The sequence below is a fragment of the Salmo salar genome, chromosome ssa15 (genome assembly GCF_905237065.1).
Source record: "Salmo salar chromosome ssa15, Ssal_v3.1, whole genome shotgun sequence".
NCBI lineage: Eukaryota > Metazoa > Chordata > Actinopteri > Salmoniformes > Salmonidae > Salmo > Salmo salar.
This window is the reverse complement of record NC_059456.1, coordinates 42,266,063-42,291,739: the sequence shown is the minus strand read 5'-3', so window position 1 is coordinate 42,291,739 and position 25,677 is coordinate 42,266,063. Positions and strand designations below refer to the sequence as shown.

The following is a 25,677-nucleotide window of genomic DNA, read 5'->3' as shown; positions in this document are numbered from 1 at the left end:
GTTGAAATGCTGTATGATAATTGCAAATATAAAAGGGGATGACTACAGAATTGTTAAGTCGCTCTGGATAAGAGCGTCTGCTAAATGACTTAAATGTAAATGTTGAATGAGCAGAAATTGTCTGGGCTACAACCATTGTAGAAATGGATAACAGACAATACGCCATGGGTGTATTCTTGCTGTATTGACATTTCTGATGTGTGGTTTTGGAACAGTATACCTGTTCAACCACAGTTTAGAATTGCATAATCTTATTGCACTGTGTGTATGTTGTTGTGTTGTGGTAAACCTGAACACGCAAACTTAACTATGCTGGTGTATCAAGGGGGAGACTTTAGTTAATCTGCTGCTTGAGTTATTCTGACTTCGCTATGCAATATTCTAAATCAGTCATCATGTTCATTGGTTGTTTCACACATATTCTTATTACATTGTTTTCCTGGCGACTGTATCAGGTTTGAAGCCCATCCTTAGTATAAAAGTGAGGTGAAATAAGAAAAAGTCACCTATCACCTGCTACTCGTTAACAGTGTTTGGGTTTTTATATTCACACACAGAGCATCAGACACCACATCAATACCAAACCTCAGATAATGACCTCATCACTGATGTCATCAATCAATGACCATGTTCTGATCTGAACAGTGAGTTGACACTCAAACTCACTGACAAAATTACAACCTACCACACATACAATAAGCATCAACAAACCACTGCATCAGACAGCCTGATTTAAGAGTTAGACAAAACCATAAGCAAGGGGTTTGGTAAATTAAACATTGGTGGAGGTAATGACTTTCTCAGTGGAGCAGACAGTGAAGTGGTTAGACAAGTGATGATCATTTGCACATTAGAACACATACTAGACTCAGAAAGACAGCATTAAACGTAGCTTCATCAGAGATGACTTGTATACAGTAAGTACAGCAAGCTGAGTGTTTCAAAAGATGAATCGACTATCCTGTATCATGAGTGTCTAGCAAAAAAAACCATTGAAAGTTATTGGAGGGTTAAGCATGTTCATGGATCATATATAATGGCATTGTAATCTGAATATTCAACAGTAGTTATGTAAGTACGGGTCAGTCTTAGACGTGTTCTGCATATACCATTGCAATTCTTTGTCATTATTGTTTGTTGTTTTGCATACTATTCTGATAGAAACAAAATAACTACAACCAAGCTAGATAAAATTGCAGTGTAGTAAAAAGAGGCTGTAATATCTCCCTGTAATATAATGGCCAAGTAGTGAGGAATAAACAAACAAAGAAACAAACAATGAAAACAAGCAGAATCCACAGTCTCCCCATAGAGAACGTGTTACATTTGTTGATGCACCACAAACATATAGGTCCACTGTAGGTGTAACAGGTTGATCTACTCAGTTGTTGACATTCCACAGTTTATTACTGGCCTACTGTGTTCAACCCTTTTTTCCTTTATTGCTTTTTTTATAAGAACATTTCAGCTTTAAAAAATGTAATATCATAGAGTTTTTTCATAGAAAATCCTTTAAAAAAAATAATATACAGTTATATTACACATATGATCCTCTGGCTTTTGTTTTGTTGAACATAAAGGACATTTTGTTATTTTGTTGCACAAAATGTTATAGAATATGCATTTAAACAACAAACATATGTTAACACAGCGTTGCAAAATAAGGATACACAGATTAAATATACAGAAATGAAATACATGCATCAATACATTACAGTGCCATGCGTACACAGTCATTTTGGGAAGTCAATGATTTCAATTGGCATTTGTCACCATTATATTAAATGTTCAAACCTTCTTACTATACATATACAAAATGCAGTGACACCAACAGTTGCAGGTTTTGTAGCTAGCCTATACCCATCACTTTGGAGTAAACTATGTCTGGTTAAAAGTTATGAGATTCTCTTGCTATTTAGGCTTTAACGCTTAGGATTAATCATCACCACGGATAAGAGATTTGAGAATGAAATTAGGGATTTACATTATCATCATTTTTAACGTGAGAGATTCATTCATTGCTAACTTTCAGACAAAATGGCCGTCTTTAGTCTTTTGTGAGGAGGGTGATTTCTTGCATGAGGGAGAGGATCCGTTTCATCCCATTTATTTTACTAAAGGAGGAGTGTGAAAGCCCATGAGCAGGTAAAGGCATTATCTTGATAACTAGCGAGCTACTGTTTCATACAGAAGCAGAAACTGCTTTTCGCTTCTTAACTTCAATATGTTGCTTTCAAGATGGTTAATTGTACTGACCATTTTACTCCTGTAAGCTTCTCTAACTTTTGGTCCAAAAACACATAAAGTTGCTTCAGGTGCCCTCATAGCTTTAATTGCCCTTTTTGAGAGGTACGTTGGCCCTTTCAAGCAACATATAAAGACAGCAATGCCCTCTCAAGGTCATAACTTTCAATTAAGAATAACCTACGGAGAGCCACATCCTTTTACATGAGAGGCATTCTGTTACATGCCACAAACCACCCTAAGGTGACGTACCAGAGGTCAGTGATGATTATCTCCTGCATTCTGACCTTGAGAGTGTCTGTCCTTACAGAGATCTTATCCAGCATCATCAGACTTAGCTTGATAATGCGCTTGGTTTTCCGACAGGGAGAGGGACTCCACTCTGGCCATTCTGGATAGTAGAGAAGCTACTAGAGGAGAATACTGATGTTCTCTGGAGATTTCTAAAGTACATCAAGCAATGAACCATGAAAGCCATTGGAATGCTAATATACATCACCAATGGCTGTTTAAACAAGCATCATTGTGATGTATGGCATTACTTTGAGGTTTGAACCAATAGGATGTCTATTACATCATGATTTGATTTGACAGAATATCCACATGTACCAACAAATCGACACCCATATTTTTTCCCCGCTCTAATTATTTGGCACCATAGTCTTTCACACAAACAAAAAGAAACGATGTATCTCTGATTAAATTATGACCTGTCGTGTCCAACCCACCCAATCATTTATTTTGTTCATGATGATCCATAATCACCTCTTAATCATGGGACATTGAAACGTGTGACACTGAAACGTGTTAAACACTGAAGATGCCTTGCCAACCATGACGTTCAGATGATTTCTCGAGACACCTCATATCTTAGCCCAGTTAGAAAGGCAGTATGATCTTCAACCTCTGCAGTACTTCCTCCTTTTGGTTTTACTAGTTCAAAGTTGCCTTTTCCCTCCTAGTTAAGTCATCTGCTATGATTTCCTGAACATGCCCAACTCTATTAAGGGATCTGTTCAATCCGTATCGCAGAAGTTACAGCGTGATTGAAATTGAAAGTCAATGTTACCGCGTTAGCGGAGACTGCATTCACGGTAAACACTGCATATGTCAGCTCAATCTGAAATGACCTTTACATTTCTATGGTGCAATCTGTAACACTTCAGGGATACAGACTGAATGAAGCCCTAGATTATGTACCTTGCTGCAGTTCTACTCTAATTGTTGGCTAAGAACAGATGTGAGAATGGAAATAAAGCAGATATATCTGTCTTCCTGTAAAATTAACCTTGACAATTGTATCCGCACAATGCAATGTGCAGGATAATTCTTCATAATGGACACAGTGTACGCCATCTGCCCAGTTCAGCTGTTCGCTCGAGTGTTTACCGGAAAGAAAGAATGGTATCTACTGTGGGTATGCTTTATTTCTGTGTACTCTCAAACAAATTCAAATGTATACATCCTTCTGTCTGTCTGTCTGTCTGTCTGTCTGTCTGTCTGTCTGTCTGTCTGTCTGTCTGTCTGTCTGTCTGTCTGTCTGTCTGTCTGTCTGTCTGTCTGTCTGTCTGTCTGTCTGTCTGTCTGTCTGTCTGTCTGTCTGTCTGTCTGTCTGTCTGTCATACTAATCATACTATAATGGGGTCTTTGTGATGGGGGTAGTATAAGCCTGTGTAGATGATAAAAGGATTTAATATGACAAATTGTAGAAAACAATTTAGATAACTTTGACCACCATCCTAGAGGTAGACATTGCTCTCATTCTTATGCTACCATACTTTGCTCACGATACTGTAGATTTACAATTGTTAGAATAAGATATATTATCCCCTTACACATTACACTGTAAGTAAATGTATGATATTGTAGTTTCATCCTGGTTGTGTGCAAGAGTCTGTATGAACAGCAGAGGGAACCGTTTGCAGACTGTGCAGATAAGATACACTGTCCCGTCCAGACTGAAGGAGTAGCTGATCTATGGGTCTGATCTGGTCTGGTCTCTACTCTAGACAGCATGGCCGCTGGCTGTCTAGCTGGGTCATGGCTGCTGGTCTATCTCTACCTCCCTCCCTCCTCCTTCTGAGGACTGGTCAGCTTTGACCTCTCTGGCCCTTTGAGGGGCTACAACACATGGCCATCCTCGCTTTAGGACATGCTTCCAACACCTCACCTAACAATCACTGAAGACTGTCCCGCTGCCGCTCACTGCTCGCGCTCACTGACACACGGCTTCTCAGACGTTAGTCACATGATCAGGGTTCTCCCTGACTTCAATGCACTCTATCTCCTCCCTCTCCCTTACTCTCTCCCTCTCTATCATCTCCCGCTCCCTCTCCCGCTCTTTCCGTTTTGCCCGTTTCTTCTTCTTGTGCCTTTTTTTTGATGGGGGAAAAAACGTTAGAAACACAGGCAGGATGACAAAACAGTGCAGCACTGTGCAGCCTGCAGTGAGGAGGGAGCACTTGAACAGCGTGTAGGTCAGATTGGAAGGCACAAACACCAAGGGCAACATCCCGATAACGAAACAGCAGGCGTTTTGTAAAATGGCCGCCCCGTGCTCCTCTAACGAGATTTTAATGCACTGGGTCCTGGTGTGCTCTGTGGCCAGTACAAAGGTGTACAGGTGGGGTGCACAGTGATCCATGGCAAAGTTGAGAGTATAAATAAGGCACAGGATAGAGATGCTGTCCATATGTACATTCCAGAGGGTCATGAGGCCCAGGACCCCCAGCTCTACGGAGGTGACGGTCAGGATCAACCAGAAGTTCCCCAGAGGGTTGATGACCAGGAAGAAGGTGAGGATGAGAATGGTGAGCACGCTGAAGGCCGATGTGAGGATGGGTGAGACCACAGAGGAGCTGTAACGGTCCATGTAGACGAAGGTGGGGTTGAAGACGATGAACTTGATGTTGTTGATGAGCGAAAGGGGGCGGAGCCTCTCCAGCAGTTCCACCACCTCCTCCCGTGTCTTCTCCGTGGTCCGCGCCACCAGGTACATCCTGGATGCGATGATCTCCATTTCATCTCCATCTGTCTTGGACAGAATGATGTCCTCCATGAAGTGCTGATACTCCGGGCTGCGCAGGAAGGAGCCCTGCAGGATGGTGATGAAATCACTTTTGGTCGAGGCGCTCACATTCACCACCTTCAGATACTGAAAGTAGTTATCCATCCAGGAGATTTTGTTGAAGCCGTGGCTCAGCGTTGTGAGGTGCTCCTGCACCGTGGAGTTCCAATACTCGATGGGCTCATAGATGTAGAAGCCGATCACAGGGCTGTAGTTACTGAAGTACTTCTGCTGGGTCGTGGCGTAGGACACACTGGGCGTGTTGCTGGCTAGGAGGTTGACGATGTTGGATCCATCACTGATTTGTAAACATCCCATGAAGGAGAAGGAGGCGTAGATCAGGTAGAGGATGACCACAAAGGGCTTGACGTAGGTGTTGGTGATCCACTCGGTGTAGTGCTCTCTCAGGAAGTGCTGGATGAAGTGGTTTTGGTAGGGCACGACCTCGTGGTGCGTGACGTGGTCATGGCCATCGCTCATCATGGTCTTGAACCAGGTGGGCTGACGGTCCAGGTACTCCACTGAGGGGATCTTACAGCAGAACACACTGTGGTAGCGGTTCTGCTCCAGTTGACCAGCGAACACCAAGCAGGAACCGTAGAAGGAGAACACGTAGAAGTAGTTGACCAGGACGGCCACGCACATGCTCTGGCAGAAGATCTTCACCGACTCGATGTTGGTGAAGGGGCTGGCACCCATGCCGAAAGTGATGATATAGAGGGAACTGGTCATGGTATAGCACACCATCACGTCGGCGAAGGCGTCTGCCACGCGCTCCTTGAAGGGAAGGCTTTCTCGAGTTCTTCTCCAGCCCGCCAGGAGCTCAAACACTCCTTTGGTTCCATGACCTGAAATGACAGGAACACATACTTTGTCAATGCCAATGCCAGTGAATACACATTAGTCAATTTCTGTTTATCAGTTTTAAAATGATACCATATGCATTTTAATACTGAAGTAAAATATTTAAAGCAGCAATCAGCAGATAAAACAATTACAAAGCGTTATTTCGTTCCTGTTTCGGTAAAAAGCAGATGGATGGGGCTGGAGATATGTAACCACTCTCAAATTCTTAGACACAGCTATGGATGCAAGAATTAACTATCCACGATATCAAAATTATAGTTTTAACCATGTTTTGATGCTCTAAAGCATTTGTTTACATTTACTTTTGTAGGCTCGACTCTAAATTCTGTTACCTGGTGATACATGGCAAATGGTCCAGGAACAAGGAAAACATAACGGACAATGCCCAAGGACTAGTCAGCCTTTCCACCTCTGAGGGGCCACAATGTATCTCTCTGTTTCAATAGTCAGTCCTCTGGATACTGTATGTGTGATAGAAAAGTACTACAGTATTCATGTCTGGTATCTATCTGAAACGTGTTCACTGAGGATAACTCTGATGCTATGTATGATCTCTGTGGTAACTTATATTTCTGTACAGGGCGAACTCTAAATGAGTCTATAAAAAAGGAATCCTGTCTTATTTACATTGGTCTCATCCCCCACACAAGCCTTTAGATGGTGTGACACCCTGTGGAGATTGGGCCTTGGTGGTCAGGTTTAACTTTATATTGTTTGATTGGTCAATGGTTGTTGGTTTTGGGTTGAAAAGGTTACACCTTTAGATGTTATAAATGGAATGAAATGCCTTTGTTCTGTCTCTTATACTGTATCAAGTACATGGAGGAAGGTTGTATGATCAATTCTCATTTCCTCGGCTTCTAGGCCTCTGGCCTAGTAGGCATCTCTCTGATCATTCTTAGAATAATGCCTAGTAATGCTTGTTAATGCTTTGTAACTTAATCTTTATGCCTTGTATGTGAATCCATTCATTTTACAAATTAATTAAAGACACTTGTATTTAGAATAAAATTTTCAGACATTTCTTGATTGATTGCCTATTACTGTAACTCAACGATAGTCTCCTTGCATTTTCCTATTTATTTTATGGAATCGGATAAACATTTCAATAGGCTAATTGCTTAGTCTTATTATGAGCCGCATGTGAGGTGTATAAAATATGAATATATGATCATTATTACCCCCACTGCTCTTTGTTTACAAATATTGGAGCAAAACAAGCTTATATTTGGGGTTCTGATGGGGTACGACAGTTGAACTTAGCTCATGAGACATTTCTAAGTTATATTCTTAAAAAATCAATTGGTACATATCATTAATTAACAAATCCAAAAAATGATGTAGCAACTGCAGATTGCCTCTTTAAATGCAAAAATACACAAGTTAAATCTGTGGGATCGCTCATGAGCTATAAAAAGAGCCATAAATAGACGCACTCAGGGGATATGCTCCATATTCTCACACACACACACACACACACACACACACACACACACACACACACACACACACACACACACACACACACACACACACACACACACACACACACACACACACACACACTCTGTAGTGACGGGTCACAGCCATATTACTATCTGGGAGCTGCCTGCCGTGAATGTGTTGGCTTTTGAACAATATAATAAATGTAACACTTTTCCATCTCCTAAATATTTCAGTGGGAGTGGTGGATTTGGCCCATCTACATGATGTGTTCCACACTGTTTTAAATATTTCCTTAAAAATCTCCATGGTTGGGTCCTTGCTCTCAACGGTGTTATACATTTTGACTAATTTGACAAGGAAAAAAAAAATACTGAACTATAAAGGATTACGCCGAAATAATGAGTGAGGTGGATTGAATTTGCTTGCTTTTAGATTTACTAAGCTGTGGTACAAGTCAATTAGTTATTGTCAGTTCATTTAGAAGGTGTGTGTGGGAAATTCAGGCTGCATACAGTACATGCAGCAGTTAACCAAAAAATAAATAAAGGGGCTGTGTCAATGCAAATAGCCCGGGTGGCCTTCCCACGAGGTAGCAGAGAGAACAGTCTGTGACTTGGGTGACTGGAGTGTTTGACAATTTTTTGGGCCTTCCTCTGACACCACCTAGTATATAGGTCCTGGATGGCAGGAGGATTTGCCTCAGTGATGTACTGGGCTGTATGCACTACCCACTGTAGAGCCTTATGGTCGGATGCCGAGCAGTTGCCATACCAGGAGGTGATGCAGCTGGTCAGGATGCTCTCAATGGTGCAGCTGTAGAACTTTTTGAGGATCTGGGGACCCATGCCAAATCTTTTCAGTCTCCTGCGGGGAAAAGGCGTTGTCATGCCCTCTTCAGGACTTTCTTGGTGTGTTTGGACCATGATAGTTTGTTGGTGATGTGGACACCAAGGAACTTGAAACTCTCGACTCGCTCCACTACAGCCATGTCGATGTGAATGGGGGTGTGTTCGGCCATCCTTTTCCTGTAGTTCACGATCAGCTCCTTTGTCTTGCTCACATTAAGAGAGAGGTTGTTGTCCTGGGACCACACCAGGTCTCTGACCTCCTCCCTATAGGCTGCCTCATCGATAGTGTTGGAGTCGCGCTTGGCCACACAGTCATGGGTGAACAGTGAGTACAGGAGGGGACTAAGCATGCAGCCCCGAGGAGCCCTTATGTTGAGAATCAGTGTGGCAGATGTGTTGTTGCCTACCCTTACAAACTGGGGGCGGCCCGTCAGGAAGTCCAGGATCCAGTTGCAGGGGGAGGTGTTTAGTCCCAATGTCCTTAGCTTAGTGATGAGCTTTGAGGGCACTATGGTGTTGAACGCTGAGCTGTAGTCAATGAACAGCATTCTCGCATAGCTGTTACTTTTGTCCAGGTGTGAAAGGGCAGTGTGGAGTCTGATTAAGATTGCGTCATCTGTGGATCTGTTGGGGCGGTATGCAAATTGAAGTGGGTCTAGGGTTTCCCAGATGATCGTGTTGATGTGAGCCATGACCAGCCTTTGAAAGATCTTCATGGCTACCAACGTGAGTGCTATGAGGAGGTAGTCATTTAGGCAGGTTACCGTTGCATTATTGGGCACAGGGACTATGGTGGTCTGCTTGCCTTGAAGCGAACATAAAAGGCATTTAGCCCATCTGGTAGGCTTGCGTCACTGGGCAGCTCGCGGCTGGGCTTCCCTTTCATTATTTAATAGTTTGTAAGCCCTGCCACATCCGACAAGCGGCAGAGCCGGTGTAGTAGGATTCAATATTAGTCCTGTACTGAAGCTTTGCCTGTTTGATTGTTCGTCTGAGGGCATAGTAGGATTTTTTATAAGCGCCCGGATTAGTGTTCCGCTCCTTGAAAGTGGCAGCTCTAGCCTTTAGCTTGGTGCGGATGTTGCCTGTAATCCATTGCTTCTGATTGGAATATGTACGTACGGTCACTTTGGGGACGACGTTGTTGATGCACTTATTGATGAAGCCGGTGACTGAAGTGGTATACTCCTCATTTCCATTGGATGAATCCCGGAAAATATTCCAGTTTGTGCTAGCAAAACAGTTCGGTCGCGTAGCATCTGCATCATCTGACCACTTCCGTACTGAGCGAGCAACTGGTACTTCCTGCTTTAGTTTTTGCTTATAAGCAGGAATCAGGAGGATGAAATTATGGTCAGATTTTCCAAATGGAGGGCAGGGGAGAGCTTTGTATGCGTCTCTGTGTTTGGAGTAAAGGCGGTCTAGAGTTTTTTGCCTCTGGTTGCACATGTGACATGCTGGTAAAAATGAGGTAAAACAGATTTAAGTTTGCCTGCATTAAAGTCTCCAGACACTAGGAGCACCGCTTCTGGATAAGCATTTTCTTATTTGCTTATGGCTTTATATAGCTTGTTGAGTGCGGTCTTAGTGCCAGCGTCGGTTTGTGGTGGTAAATAGACAGCTACAAAAAATATAGATGAAAACTCTCTTGGTAGATAGTGTGCTCTACAGCTTATCATGAAATGCTCTACCTCAGGTGAGAAAAACATTAAGACTAACTTAATATAAGACATTGCGCACCAGCTGTTATTGACAAATAGATCCCCACCCCTCGCCTAACCGGACATAGCTGTTCTGTCCTGCCAATGCACAGAAAACCCAACCAACTGTATATTATCCGTGTCGTTGTTCAGCCACGATTCAGTGAAACATAAGATAATACACTTTTTAATGTCCTGTTGGTAGGATAGTCTCGAATGGAGCTGATCCAGTTTATTCACCAGTGATTGCACTTTGGCCCACTCGCCAACGAATTCTCACAAGGCACCCTGATCTCCGCCCACTGTATTTCCTTATTTTCTTCATGCAAATGACAGGGATTTGGGCCTTGTCTGGGAGCAACATCATATCCTTTGCGTCAGACTCATAAAAAAAAACATCTTTGTCCAGTTCGAGGTGAGTGATCGCTGTACTGCTATCCAGAAGCACTTTTCGGTCATAAGAGAAGGTAGCATCAAGATTATATACAAAATAAGTTACATTCAAAGCGAAAAGACACAAAATAGCACAATTGGTTAGGAACGCGTAAATCGGCAACCATCCCATCCAGCGCCATTCTTCATTTCCTGCATATCTGGTAAAATATCCCCAGATAATATCGCCACTAGAATGACTGTGAAAACAAATTCTGTTACCAAAGCCTTGGTCTGATGTCACCAAAGACCTGCCAGAAAAATACATTATTTATTTGTAAAAAAATTACAGCATCTTTGAGATTCTCTTTGTAATGAAAAGCACTATCTAAAATAAATATATTATTATTATGTGCATATACAACATCAGTCAGGCTGACAGGGACAGGGTTTCCACTCAGACACAATAAAAATTGATATAGTTAGGGCTATTTTGAATTCGAGCTGTACAGCACAGAAATTCATGCCTACCATGAATATATGAATACTAGGTATATACTGTACATTGAGATTACATGACAGATTTGTAGGCTAGAGACTCTGAGGCCTAATACCCAGGAAATAGCCTGCAGGTACAGACAGGATCTGACTCTATAGGACTTCTGGCTAATCCTCCGCATCATCATCAGGGGCATCCCTGGGCTCTCGCTCTCTCTCTCTCTCTTAACAGAAATGGGACTGAATGAGCCTCCAACACAGACCAAAGTGACACACTTTCCACTCCACTGAACCCCTGACAGGTCCGTTATCATTAAACTCCAGTTACATGAATGATTGGGTTAAATAATACACATGCAGAGAGGCATTAGAAGGGCAGGCGCAGTATAAAATGGTGCTTGTGACTCAGCCGGTCGGTCCTATGCAACAACAACATCAGTCAGAAACAGCAGCGGCTCTGATAAATACAGTGTATGTTATCACTCCCCTCAGATGCTGCTAAAATGCTTTATTCGTTAGCTACTGTAAATGTGAAGTAGGCCATAAGTAGGCTTGAGGACACAAATGTGTTTGTCTCCTGCATGGATCTATGAATCACTGTTGCATTCTACATTTACATTTACGTCATTTAGCAGACGCTCTTATCCAGAGCGACTTACAAATTGGTGCATTCACCTTATGATATCCAGTGGAACAACCACTTTACAATAGTACATCTATATTTTTTTTTTGGGGGGGGGGGGGGTTAGAAGGATTACTTAATCCTATCCTAGGTATTCCTTAAAGCGGTGGGGTTTTAGGTGTCTCCGGAAGGTGGTGATTGACTCCGCTGTCCTGGCGTCGTGAGGGAGCTTGTTCCACCATTAGGGTGCCAGAGCAGCGAACAGTTTTGACTGGGCTGAGCGGGAACTGTGCTTCCGCAGAGGTAGGGAGGCGAGCAGGCCAGAGGTGGATGAACGCAGTGCCCTTCTTTGGGTGTAGGGACTGATCAGAGCCTGAAAGTACGGAGGTGCCGTTCCCCTCACAGCTCCGTAGGCAAGCACCATGGTCTTGTAGCAGATGCGAGCTTCAACTGGAAGCCAGTGGAGTGTGCGGAGGAGCGGGGTGACGTGAGAGAACTTGGGAAGGTTGAATACCAGACGGGCTGCGGCGTTCTGGATGAGTTGTAGGGGTTTGATGGCACAGGCAGGGAGCCCCGCCAACAGCGAGTTGCAGTAATCCAGACGGGAGATGACAAGTGCCTGGATTAGGACCTGCGCCGCTTCCTGTGTGAGGCAGGGTCATACTCTGCGAATGTTGTAGAGCATGAACCTACAGGATCGGGTCACCGCCTTGATGTTAGCGAAGAACGACAGGGTGTTGTCCAGGGTCACGCCAAGGCTCTTAGCACTCTGGGAGGAGGACACAATGGAGTTGTCAACCGTGATGGCGAGATCATGGAACGGGCAGTCCTTCCCCGGGAGGCTGGCCGAAGTCAGGAGCACTGCTGGCTGCTTGATTCATACAAGTCTGCTGCTCTGCCTCCTTCTGACACCATGCCTGCCTGCTCACTGGGGCTGCTGCATGTGGAACGAGATGAAGCTTGAGGGAGGACAATGCGCATGCCTGTGTTGCAGTAACTGAAACGAGGGAAAGCACCAGGAAGAATAAGCAGGGAGGGTGGATGGGGAAAGGAGAGGAGGGAAGGGTATCCACCCTCCCAGTAAGGAAGATGCTCAATAATATATTTATCTAGTTTTCTGTTTATAAAGTGACTTGCTCTGAGGTATGGTGGTATCTGTCTTTGCTGTTTGAAACACAGAATGCAGGACTATGGAAGCTGGTACAAGCATTTCGCTACACTCGCAATAACATCTGCTAACCATGTCTGTGTGACCAATACAATTTGATTTGATTTGGTAGCTCACCTGTAACATAGGTTGTAGGCAAAATATAATAAATAATTGAGCACATGAGGAATAGCTCTTCTTTTGTTTCTCATCATTCTGTACAGGTAGACTTATGAACAAAGTGAAGAACAAGACCGTTTTGGGATTGCATTCGATCCATTTCTGCCTCTGGGCAAAAACTTGATACTGATATAATATTGTTTAATGAATACACACTTGGAAGATTACAGTTTCACCTTGATTACGTTGAGGCTTACTTTGAGGCTACTTAAACCCTTTACACTTGTGGGAATTGGCCTATATGGATAGGGATAAATGGAAATATCTCTTACAGAAGAAATCTGAAAAGCATATGCATAACCATGGTATCAATTGAAAGGGAAAAGTTTGGAGATTATAGAGAAATTATTAGACCAAAGTTGAGGATACAACAGTTCACCTGACACAAGATCCAAACATTACACTGTTGATTTTATGTGTATTTTACATTTACTGTACTTTACACCACATTAGATAACAAAATCTGATACATTCAGTAATATGATGAGAATATTCCCTGGAAAAAGTGGGGTAGGTGCAACATAAGACAAAACAATGACAAGGGGTTGAGTGAGAGGTCTAACTGGTGTCTCCAACTGGCTACACACCTCTCCAAAGTGTGCACAGTTCCTAAGTCATTTCAATGCACTTTTATGACTCAAAGAAGAGTCTTCCACTATAAGGTTATTTTTGGATCTCTCCAACTGTGCCGTTGAGGAACTACAACAAGCACACTTGTAGTTGTTTTGTTAGGAAGACAACTCTGCTGCATCCACTTCTGTTGTTTACGCAATCCAAACACTGCCCATTATAAATTGCAATCTGTGTGACGTGGGCATCATTTGAAAGCTTGTTCGATTGTCAACATGACTAGCTAAGTTATAAAATACAATCTGACAGTGTTAGTCTTACACAGGGCAATTCAGAGAAAAAGATCTTCATGTTGGAGCACATAGAAAGGAGTGCATTCAGGTGCGCGTTCCGCTGAGAATTCTCTTCAGAATAGACAAACATAAGCTCATTCTGTCATATCATCCAGGGTATGATGCCATGTTATCTTGTTGACACTGTATATGACATGAGTTTTATGATATGGAAATGTGAAGTGCACATTTGGACTCAAGGGCGTTTGGCTTGCTTGTATGACATCGAAGCGATATGTATTATAATCCTCAAAGTCTAATCTTTCAAAAGTTAATATCCAGCATTTCCCTTACTCAGACAACAAAAAATGTGTGAAAGTTGCCCAATTACCGAGAGGGATGGGGGCAACCTCTTCTCGCACGCGGTGCTCAAGTTCAAAACGGCTGTCAGTCAAAACCCATACAGCACTGTGAAGTGTAGAGCCAGAGCTCTGACGTCATTTATAGCCACTGCGTTCCAATTTAGGTGCTTATCAGTGCCAAAATCTGCCATTTTCAACCAGAATTCGGTTACGAGTGTAAAGGGCTAGTGAGAAACAACAAAGTAAAGCAGGGAATGTAACAGAATTCAAATTAAGGGATGAGAGAACTTTCAGAAACAACATATTCATGACTTCATTCAGGCAGAGCAACCTCAAATAGTTCAGGAGACACTGTCACATCCAATATGCAAACGATGTCTGACAAGCAACGTCTGAAAGAACCCAAACTCCTCAATCAAACATGAGGTGAAAAACCAAATACACAAGTCTGAAACCATGACTGTTCAATGCTAAATCAGCTTTCGCCTAGACAGAGAATGTTATTCTCAGACTGTTCAAAACTGAAAAGCCAAATTGTAGCTTACAGCACACTTGCAACTGCATAAGCTTCAGAGAGAGGAGTTGATTTGCAGTCCACAGGCCTTCCCAGCCATGTCCCTCGTGGGCTGTAGAGCCATACTGTTGGCAGAACATACAGTACAGTATGTGTGGAAAGCCTAGCATGGCTTCTGCCAATAAAACAATAAAGCAAAACCAGTGCCTCTTGATCCTTCACAATCTCATTTTAATGACTGTCCTATGGCCATAGGGACAGACAACCGTTAGCCATACAGTCGGACACATTGTGACCGTCAGGACAGCCATCTCAGTACATTTAGAGTCAAGAGGAATAGGCTACAGCAGGGATGGGCAACCCTTTTGTAGGCCTGCGGACCAATACAATTTACTGTTGAGAGTTAGAATAATAGAATACACAAGGTTCAATTTCAAAATTTGGTCGTGCATCATCAGTCACTTAATTAGCTTATGTCAGCAAAAACATTTCATATTGGTAAGTAAGTCTAGCGGCCAGCTATCTAAACTTTTAGTAAGCATGGTCGAACTACCAACCGGGGTGGGGCCCATTGATCATCAGTTATCATATTAAAAACTGCAAACATTTGCCTCCACCCTATGGCAAAATGTGTAGAATTGCAGGAAATATGCTGTAAAACTGGCTCCCACCCCCATCAAAGTTGCCATTCCCTGGGCTATAGGGAGGCACACCTGCCATGCTCTCTCAGGACGAGAGAGGCACTTTATGTTGTAATCCCAGACATTATCTAAACATCCCATTCTCACGATGCTGCCTGCCACCGTACGTTCTGTTCCGGATGGAGAGAGGACATTCATGTTAAGAATAAGATCACTTTATTGGTCAATTGTCAGTTCAAACCGAAATGTGACTTCCACTTTTAGCCCAACACCTTGGAAAGACATATACAGGTTTTTGGAGAGGTGCTAGGGGCAGCTACACGGGGCAACCAGGGATTTAAAAAAAAATGATTTAACCTTTATTTAACTAGGCAAGTCAGTTAAGAACAAATTCTCATTTACAATGACGGCCTACCCCGGCCAAACCTGGGCGACGCTGGGCCATTTGTGCGCCACCCGATGGGACTCCCAATCACGGCCGGATGTGATACAGCCTTATCTGTTGAGGGGAGGCCCAATCAGAGCTGTTGTTGTTGTGGAGAGGGTGGGGGGAGTTTGCTCAACTGCAAAACTTCAGGCAATGGTATCTAGGATTTGATACTTGCATCCCTCTGGTTGCCAGCTCACTTCCTGACAGAATGTTCCTTCCAGGCGCAGGATTCGAACTGGCAACCCTTTGCTGGCTTGCCTCTCTAACCACTAGGCTACCTGCCGTCCCCGATCTCCGAAGCGGAGCAGCGTGCCATGCGGCAGTAGCCAATGGTGTCTCAGGAGGAGGCGGTTAGATGAAAGGTTGTACCTCATTTCCACTGCAGCTCCCAGACAGGTACAACATCCCACTGAGCTTGAGGGGGCAGTTTGTCAAAGGCCTCTGGTGGACCATTTCAGGCACGACAAAGGACTTGGAACAATTATTGGCAGGAGGGAGGCCTCATCCCCGAGCCTGAGTCGCATCGGCCCGAGTCATTAAACCAAATTACAGCTCTTAAACTTCAATGGCACACAGGCAGAAAACACATCAATCTCAGATGAGGAAAACACCTCGCCATTGATTTTTCATTCGCATACATTTTTCACAGGTGATGTGACAGAGCAAATATTGGAAAGATAGTTCTGTTTTCTTCGAGAATGTATCAAACTTGATAAAAAGACAGATGAGTAGTGGTATGTAACAAAGAATGTGGCTTTGCGGAGTATAGCTTACCTACATCAAAGTAAACTAACGTCAAATCAATATCCTGACAAAATCTAAAATAAAACCAGGTGTTTAGATAATGACCGACTTTATAATCTGTTTGTATCATTTTATTTCCCTCTGAGCAACAAACTAGCTCTTGCTAGACTTTTGAAACATGCCTTTCAATAGGAATTCGTTAAACTACAGATACTGATTTGCCAACGCTGTCTACTCTGAAATATGCCTTTTTTCCAAATCCTGGCCTAGTTAGCAGCAGTCGTTCTCTCTGTAGGTGAGCTAATCCCTCTGCAGTGGATTACAGATGCAAGGAGTATAGCTTACAATACTGTATAAATGAGAGAGGGAAGCCCTGATAACAGACACACAAACACAAGGCAGCCTAGCTAGCCTACACATGGGCATCACATGTGGTTCCAGACAGCATAGTACAGCACAGCCTAATCTACCCACTGCCTGCCCTGAGGCATGGAGAGGGGAGGCCCAGCCATCTGGAGAAACTCACCGCTAATGGTCCGAGGTGGAAGGATGTGAGAGACACACACACACACACATATAGGTACTAATACCAGTCTATTCCTTAAACATGCAGCATGGTGGAAAACACATGAAAGATATGAAAACATGTGTCACCCGCTGACTGTAACACAGCCACCATGGGTAAATAAAGATATGAGCTTTCGCTGCATTTGGTTCGTCAATCATCTACAATTCCCAATTCCTTTGCTAAAATGTACAAGACACAAAAGACAATCTGAGAATATTGTTTTATTTTTGTGGCTCTTTTTGTTTCTTTCTGTTCGTCCGTCGAGAGCTAATCTAAAAACCCAAAGGTGGCCAAGTTTTCTCAGCTGGAGACCGTGTTTCTGCAGTGGATCTTCAGATTCCTAATAGGAGTGTGACGGGTCCTCATGAGTCTGTCCCTGTGTGACGGGTCCTCATGAGTCTGTCCCTGTGTGACGGGTCCTCATGAGTCTGTCCCTGTGTGACGGGGAAGATAGAACTGCATATGATACTTCAGGAATTACTGTTGGAGTTTAAATGGGAGACGAATAAAAACAAATGAAACGGAAGAGAGGGAATAAATAGGACCCCGGGAAAACGGCACGAGTTGGCTATGAGTGAGAAACAACATTAGAAATGTATGGTATTCATCAAAGTGTTGAACTGGGGTGTTAATTAACAAGGCAGAACAAAATACAAATAGTAACTGTCTCATTGTAATCAATGAATTAGTTCTATTGATCTGACTGAGACTGCTTTCGATGAACATAGAACTGCTCTATAACATAACGTACTGTATATGGGGCAGAATGGTGGATCTCTTATGCATATCTACATGTATCTGTCAAACATAGATACATTTATATTCATTATTTCTCTGGATGGATCGAATCCATTTCATACTTCTGTGACTCTGATCCATACCCAGATCATCCTAAATCAATTACTCTGACTTGTGTCTCTGAGTTTGATTAAGGGTGATAAATGATTGTTACAAATGTGAGCACACACATGAGCCAGATCAATCCGGTAAAGCCAGTTATGTCATTTCAGTAATACCACCAGGAGTGGCGTTCTGCAGAAATGGATTCTGAAACATTCCAAGAGGAATGGAACAGCTAATTTAGTCATTTGCATTTTGAAGTTTCTCTTCCTGGAAGAACACTACTTAACATTAATTGTTTAAGCCTTGTGTTCCTGGCTGCTGAATTAGAAATTCACAGGAGAAGAAACCCTCTTTACTTTGGGTCTGTGTATTTGTGTGCAATTAGAAAATATCTCAGTATCTGTGCAGTGGGTTATTACATTCCTGAGGGAATACAAGGTATATCAGTTTCTATTTAAGCAATAAGGCCCGGGGTGTGGTATATGGCCAATATACCACGGCTAAGGGTTGCTCTTAGTGACGACGCAACGCGGAATCCCTGGACACAGCCCTTAGCCGTGGTATATTGGCCATATATCACAAACCCCCGAGGTGCCTTATTGCTATTATAAACTGTTTACCAACATAATTAGAGCGGTAAAATTAAGTGTTTTGTCATACCCATGGTATACGGTCTGATATACCACGGCTGTCAGCCAATCAGCATTCAGGGCTCGAACCACCCAGTTTATAATGGACATTTGATTCCGGTAATTTCATTCCAGCCATACACCAATCCATTAACACTTGAATTGTGAGAGTGAGTGAGTGAGTGAGTGAGTGAGTGAGTGAGTGAGTGAGTGAGTGAGTGAGTGAGTGAGTGAGTGAGTGAGTGAGTGAGTGAGTGAGTGAGTGAGTGAGTGAGTGAGTGAGTGAGTGAGTGAGTGAGTGAGTGAGTGAGTGAGTGAGTGAGTGAGTGAGTGAGTGAGTGTGCCTGCGTGCCTGTGTAAATGACCTATCTGATAATTTTATGGTAAGACAGACAATCACCTTAAATGTGCAACTATGGGTCATAAGATTGCATTACAGTAACGGTGACAATATCAGCTAAGCATCAAACCTGATTAGGATAATGGACTATAACACTCAAAACAGTTTCTCACTTGCATACATTTTATGGAGCTACTGAAAAAAGTAGTCCAGTTATGGGCCATTGGACAGAGTGTTTGGGTCATAAAAATGTAAGAGCAATTTATTGGATGCAGTTTTATTGAAACTGGTGCTCTAAGATGTCATACTGTACTGCATGGGATGGAGAGTCTTAATGATTGTCTCAGCAGTCTCTGGTTAAATTACTGCTTTTAATTTAAAGCTTTCACTTCTGAGATGACCAAATAAAGGAGCTATTCAGACATATCCACAAGAGATTACATGATTTTACCACAGCAAGTGACATGTGGGAACAATGGGGGATTTAAGATTACTTGTTCGAAACGTTCTCATAAAGTAATTGGTGAAACGGACTATAAAACTTACAGTATCAACACAGTTACTTGTCTAGAATAGAATGGAACAGAATATAACTTTATTATCCATTGACATCTAGACACAAAACATGGAAGCTGTTCTCTTATTATGAACTTGGCAATCTGTCTTGAGAGGCCAATAGAACTATAGACCTGGAAGGAACAGATCTGTGAAGTCAAAGCACATTTCCTGCTAATAGTTCAATTAAAGATGGATTACCCTAACATACCACTGCATTGATTCTCATCTATAAAGTGGCTTCCTCCCCAGTCAATACTTGTCTTCTCACTTACCACAAAGCAGATGACTTAAAACAGCATCTGGCTAATTCTTACTGCTGTAAACTAGAGTAAATGGTAAGAACATACAGAAAAGAGACATTTGACAAAATGCTCCTCTCTCTGAGTTTATTATGTTTTTAGACAGACATAAAACCAAAGTTAAGATAGATGACGTGAATGAATTTGGGCAAAACATACAGACCCAAGTACTGTATTGGCAGAAGTTCAGGTAGAGGAAAGTATGCATCATCTAACCATATTGCATGGTGAGTGGTTTCTCTCTCTGCCTGGGTGAACATGGAAATGCCATTCTAACTTAGGCTGCTGCCGCATTGCCCTGAAATCTCTCTGCTTCCTGGTCCAACACGGCAATGGGAAATTAAATAGCTGCTAGCTTAATGACATGTAATATGTCATGCTTGAGGACATTAGTGATAAGCAGCTCTATCAGAATGTATCTAATGTCTTCCTGAATATTTTTCGCTCTCCTTGGAGCAGATCAATAGGTTTTATTCAACACATACACTTTTCTATCCACTAAATGTATATATTTTGGTTTGTGTAAATCTTTCTCTCTGTGTGTGTGTGTGTGTGTTTGTGAGAGTGAGAGTGGAAGAGAAAGAGAGAGAGTGTGTTCATTGGTTTATTCGGATCCCCAGCTTTTGCAAAAGCAGACGCTATTCTTCCTGGGGTCCACACAAAACATAAAACATGACAAGTAACAAAACACTGATATACTGAGACAAGGACAGTCACACACATTTTTTAATAGAACACTATAAAAACAATACAACAACAACAGAAATAATAATAGTACAAACAATACAACAACAGCAAAAGAATGTGTGTGTTGGAGTGTCTGTATGTGTGTGTGTGTGTGTGTGTGTGTGTGTGTGTGTGTGTGTGTGTGTGTGCGCGTGTGTGTGTGTGTCCTCACAGTCCCTGCCGTTCCATGAAATGTTGTTTAATCTTTTTTTTAAGGCAATTTTGCTGTTTTCCTGAGTAATTGGAGATGGAAGGATCTGTATAATACTGTGCGTTCCCGTGAATTCCTTTTGGACTTGGGGACTGTGAAGAATCCCTGGTGGCATATGTATGGTTGTCTGAGCTGAATTTTATTTGATTATGACAATCTGGAAATTTCATTAGAGCAATACTTCTGATGAAAACTAGAAGAGAACAGTTCATCTCTCGTCAACCCTCAACCAGGAAAGACTGGCATGCATGTTGTTGATGTTAGTTCTGCACGTGCAGTTAAAGGCAAGGCGTGCTGCCCTCTATTTGAGGCAGCTGCAGCTAGGTCTATTCTTTGTTGCACTTGACCATATTACTGGACAGTAATCAAGATGGGACAAGACCAGAGCCTGAATAACAGACATACCCCTCCCAATCTTCACCACAACCTTGTCAATATGACTTGACCATAATAATTGATCATCCAATGTTGTAGCTAGGTGTTTAGCTTCCCCAACTTGATCAATGCTCACACCCTTTATGTACAACTCCAGCTGAGGTTTGGGTCTTAGAGAATGTTTTGAACCAAATAGAATGCTTTTCGTTTTAGATGTATTTAAGACCAGTTTATTATTAATCACCCATTCTGATACTGACTGTAACTCCTTATTTAGAATTTCAGTTAGCACACTGGCTTGGGTGCTGACATGTAGAGTGTGGAATCATCCGTATACAGTATACACACTATATATACTTATGTGGACATCCCTTCAAATGAATGGGATTCGCTATTTCAGCCACTCCCATTGTTGACAGGTGTATAAAATTGAGCACACAGTCATGCAATCTCCATAGACAAACATTGGCAGTAGAATGGCCTTACTGAAGAGTTCAGTGACTTTCAACGTGGCACAGTCATAGGATGCCACCTTTCCAACAAGTCAGTTCGTCAAATTTCTGCCCTGCTAGAGCTGTCCCGGTCAACTGTAAGTGCTGTTGTTATGAAGTGGAAGCGCCTAGGAGCAACAACGGCTCAGCTGTGAAGTGGTAGGGCACTCAAGCTCACAAAATAGGACCGCCGAGTGCTGAAGGGGATTGTGCGTAAAAATCGTCTGTCCTCGGTTGCAACACTCACTACCGAGTTCCAAACTGCCTCTGGAAGCAACTTCAGCACAATAACTGTTTGCCGGGAGCATCATGAAATGGGTTTCCATGGCCAAGCAGCCGTACACAAGCCTAAGATCACCATGCACAATGCCAAGCTTCAGCTGGAATGCTGTAAAGTTCACCGCCATTGAACTCTGGAACAGTGGAAACGCGTTCTCTGGAGAGATGAATCACGCTTCATCATCTGGCAGACCAATAGACAAATCTTGGGTTGGCAGATGCCAGGAGAATGCTACCTGCCCCAATGCATAGTGCCAACTGTAAAGTTTGGTGGAGGAGGAAAAATGGTCTCGGGCTGTTTTTCATGGTTCGGACTAGGCCCCTTTGTTCCAGTGAAGGGAAATCTTAACGCTACTGCATACAATGACATTCTAGACAATTCTGTGCTTCCAAATTTGTGGCAACAGTTTGGTGAAGGCCCTTTCCTGTTTCAGCATGACAATGCCCCCGTGCACAAAGGGAGGTCCATAAAGAAATGGCTTCGAGATTACTGTGGAAGAATTTGACTGGCCTGCACAGAGCCCTGACCTCAACCCCATTGAACAACTTTGGGATAAATTGGAAAACCGACTGCGAGCCAGGCCTAATCGGCTGACATCAGGGCCCCGATCTAACTAATGCTCTTGTGGCTGAATGGAAGCAAGTCCCCGCAGCAATGTTCCAACATCTAGTGGAAAGCCTTCCCAGAAGAGTGGAGGCTGTTATACCAGCAAAGGGGAATCAACTTCCATAATGCCCATGATTTAGGAATGAGATGTTAGACGAGCAAGTGTGCACATTCTTTTGGTCATGTGGTGTAGTCATTCTAGTTTTGTGTATGACCAGTGGCAAATAATTTGTAAAAAATAGAGAAGAGTAACGCCCAAGGCAACTTCGCTGATGGACATCCCACTGTATCTATCTGATGTTAGAGAAACTGTGTGTGTATATTCGGTATGTACAGAGCCTTCTAGCGGAAAATCTGTCAGCCAGCGCTTTTATAAGCCCAGTCATTGCGCAGTCATTCTTAATGCAATCATGTGTTCAAAATATTTCTGGGGCCTCGATTAATAGCTAATATTTGTATTTCTCAACTGGTAATTGGAGGCAGTATGCTTGAGGCAGTATGCATTTTGAAAACATATAGCTACTTAATTGTTTGAAACCTGAACGTTTTGCTACATATTATGAGTCATGTTTTACCTTACATCAAAGTCGCCTAGGCAAAATCCTACAATATCCGTGGAGGCAATTATTTATACAGACGTCCATATGCCATTGAAACCAGTAGCTTATTTAGCTCATGTTCTATTGGTTTTCACGTTTCTTTCATTGTCCGGTAGCCAAATGCACATTCCTTCGTAGCCTACTACCTTGTGCGCATTGCTGCGCTAAGAATGTTAAGAAATAATAGTTTATCTGTTGCATCAGATTCATTGATTTTTAATGTTTTCGTTTATGTAGCCTAGGCCTACTGGTTGTATGAATTTGGGATCTATTGTTCTGTTTGGGATATTTCTTTCTCAAAAAGCTGACCAATAAAATAGGTCAACTTTTCTACTATGGGGTATAGCAGATTGACATAGGCTCATTGGCGGCGCGTCTATAAGGCTAGGGGAAGCTAAGCTTTCCCTAAGTAAATTAAATTGCCAAAATTATATAGCCTAATTAGCCTACTCCTGGCTATACATAAATTAATACAATCATTCAAAATAGGCTACTAAAGCATGATTTGGCCACAGAGGATCGTTAGCTTCCCCTAGCCTTAAAACATTGCATTGTATTAAATCAATCACATTGCCGACAGTCAGAAGGAAAGGCTGCATGAAGCAAATACCAATGAGATTAGTGTTGAGTTGCTACTGTCAGTGAAAAGTACAGTCCCAGGTATTTTGCAATATTTCAAAATAAGAGAAGACAATGAAAAATAAGAGAAGCAATGAAAAGACTCTAATCTGTCTTTTAGTTATCAAAATGCTCACCTTAATTGAGTGAACAGCACTAGGCATATGGCCTATCTTATTGGTACCAACGGAGCTCATCGGCGATGTCCCCAGTGAGTGCGCACCACGCATATTCACTTTGTCATTGTTGGGTCAGTGCCACTTAAAAGTTTGTTTTTGGACAATAATTTCCTTTTCCAGTTTAGATGGATATCATATTCTATATTCTATACCCTTCTCGTAGGCCTATTATATGGACAATGTCGTTTTTATTGATTGTTTGTCAATATCAGGAGAGTAGGCTACCCTGTAATTTGTTGTGTTAAAAAATATTCTGCTAATGTCTCCAGTCATATAAAGTGCAGTAAAATTGCATAAAATGTGTTTTTCCAGTGCTAAGAAAGAATAAACATATCTGATATTGCCTATATCATCTTACACCCATAACAGCCTCTACACTATACTCAGCCATGCATTGAACGGTCTTTCTGCGAACAAAGATTGAGTTGTATTACTATCCTAAATTATGACTATCCAATCTACTCATCACATTACGAATACTGGGCTATTTTACATAAATCTGAAAATGTGATGCATGGAATGCTTTATTATAAAGGAGGATTTTTATGGTGAAAATGTGCTTCCTCAAACTTGAAACACGCTCTGCCTATGCATAGGCTAGTGATTTTGCTGTTCGTTAGACGTCTTCTTGGATGAGGAAAAGTGCGCGGTAAAACCACACATCATTGCCTCTTCGACTTGCATGTTCTGCTAAGATTAATGACCATAATCTAAATGTTATTTCTGTCATTCTGAGCATCGTGGGTGGACGCCCTAATCAGGTTATGCACCCAATGCATATGGGTCCGGTACATTTCTCAAATGTCTGCTAAATGTAAATGCTGCCGGTCAAATGTCCCGCCACATTTTCATAACGGAAACCCTGCTCCAAAGTCTTTTCCCATTGTTTTATGACATGTATCTTGGATTGGGAATGTATTTTATCCAATTTAGTCAGTATGTCAACAGTATGTCAACCAATCAACTGAGCAGCCTGACTTGTTTGCATAATTTCTTTGAACCATACAATTTGTATATTTATCATCAATCAAGGGGGCTCTAACTGTTCTCACAGTTAATTTCTTAACAGGCGCTAACTTGGCAACAATTGTCATGAATAATTTTAGAAATTCTTCCAGTGCTGCATCTGGATTCACTTCCTCATACACATCAGAACAACATACATTTTTTACATCTTCAACAAAAGAGTCTCGAGAAAACATTTCATATGAACTCTTATAAATGATTTTAGGCCCAATCTTTGTCACTTTGGCTTTCCTTGTTATTGCCACAATGTTATGGTCACTACAGCCAATAGGAACTGATATTGCTTTAGAGCTAAGCTCTGCAGCATTAGTGAAGATATGATCAATACAAGTGGATGTCAAAGATCCAAAAGTATTGGTAAGCACTCTAGTTGGATGAGTGATAAGTGTTAGCACTTACATTTACATTACATTTAAGTCATTTAGCAGACGCTCTTATCCAGAGCGACTTACAAATTGGTGCATTCACCTTATGATATCCAGTGGAACAACCACTTTACAATAGTGCATCTAAATCTTTTAAGGGGGGGTTAGAAGGATTACTTTATCCTATCCCAGATATTCCACTTGGTGGCATATAGCAAAACCCTCAAATAATAGGCTTTAGATGAGGCAGGTGAACCTGCAACTAAAACACTTGAATAACACTTGACATGAGATCTTCTAGTATGAGCTATTTTTTGTAATTTCCTGGGAGATAGACATAACATTATTCACAGTCCATCAACCAGTTGATTCCATTCCTTTACTTAGATTTGTGTGGATTTGGTATATGTTGTGAAATTGTTAGATATTACTTGTTAGAT

General features: G+C 42.2%; 1 protein-coding gene across 1 annotated transcript in view; it reads right to left on the bottom strand.

Annotated features, from left to right (window-relative positions):
• Positions 1-517: 517 nt before the first annotated feature.
• ptchd4 (patched domain containing 4) overlaps positions 518-25,677 on the bottom strand; it is a 41,395-nt gene continuing 16,235 nt past the window's right edge. Inside the window, exon 3 of the mRNA XM_014144588.2 lies at positions 518-6,159. Coding sequence (XP_014000063.1) covers positions 4,478-6,159 — 1,682 coding nt within the window. The 3' untranslated portion in view covers positions 518-4,477. The remainder of the gene's footprint in view (positions 6,160-25,677) is intronic.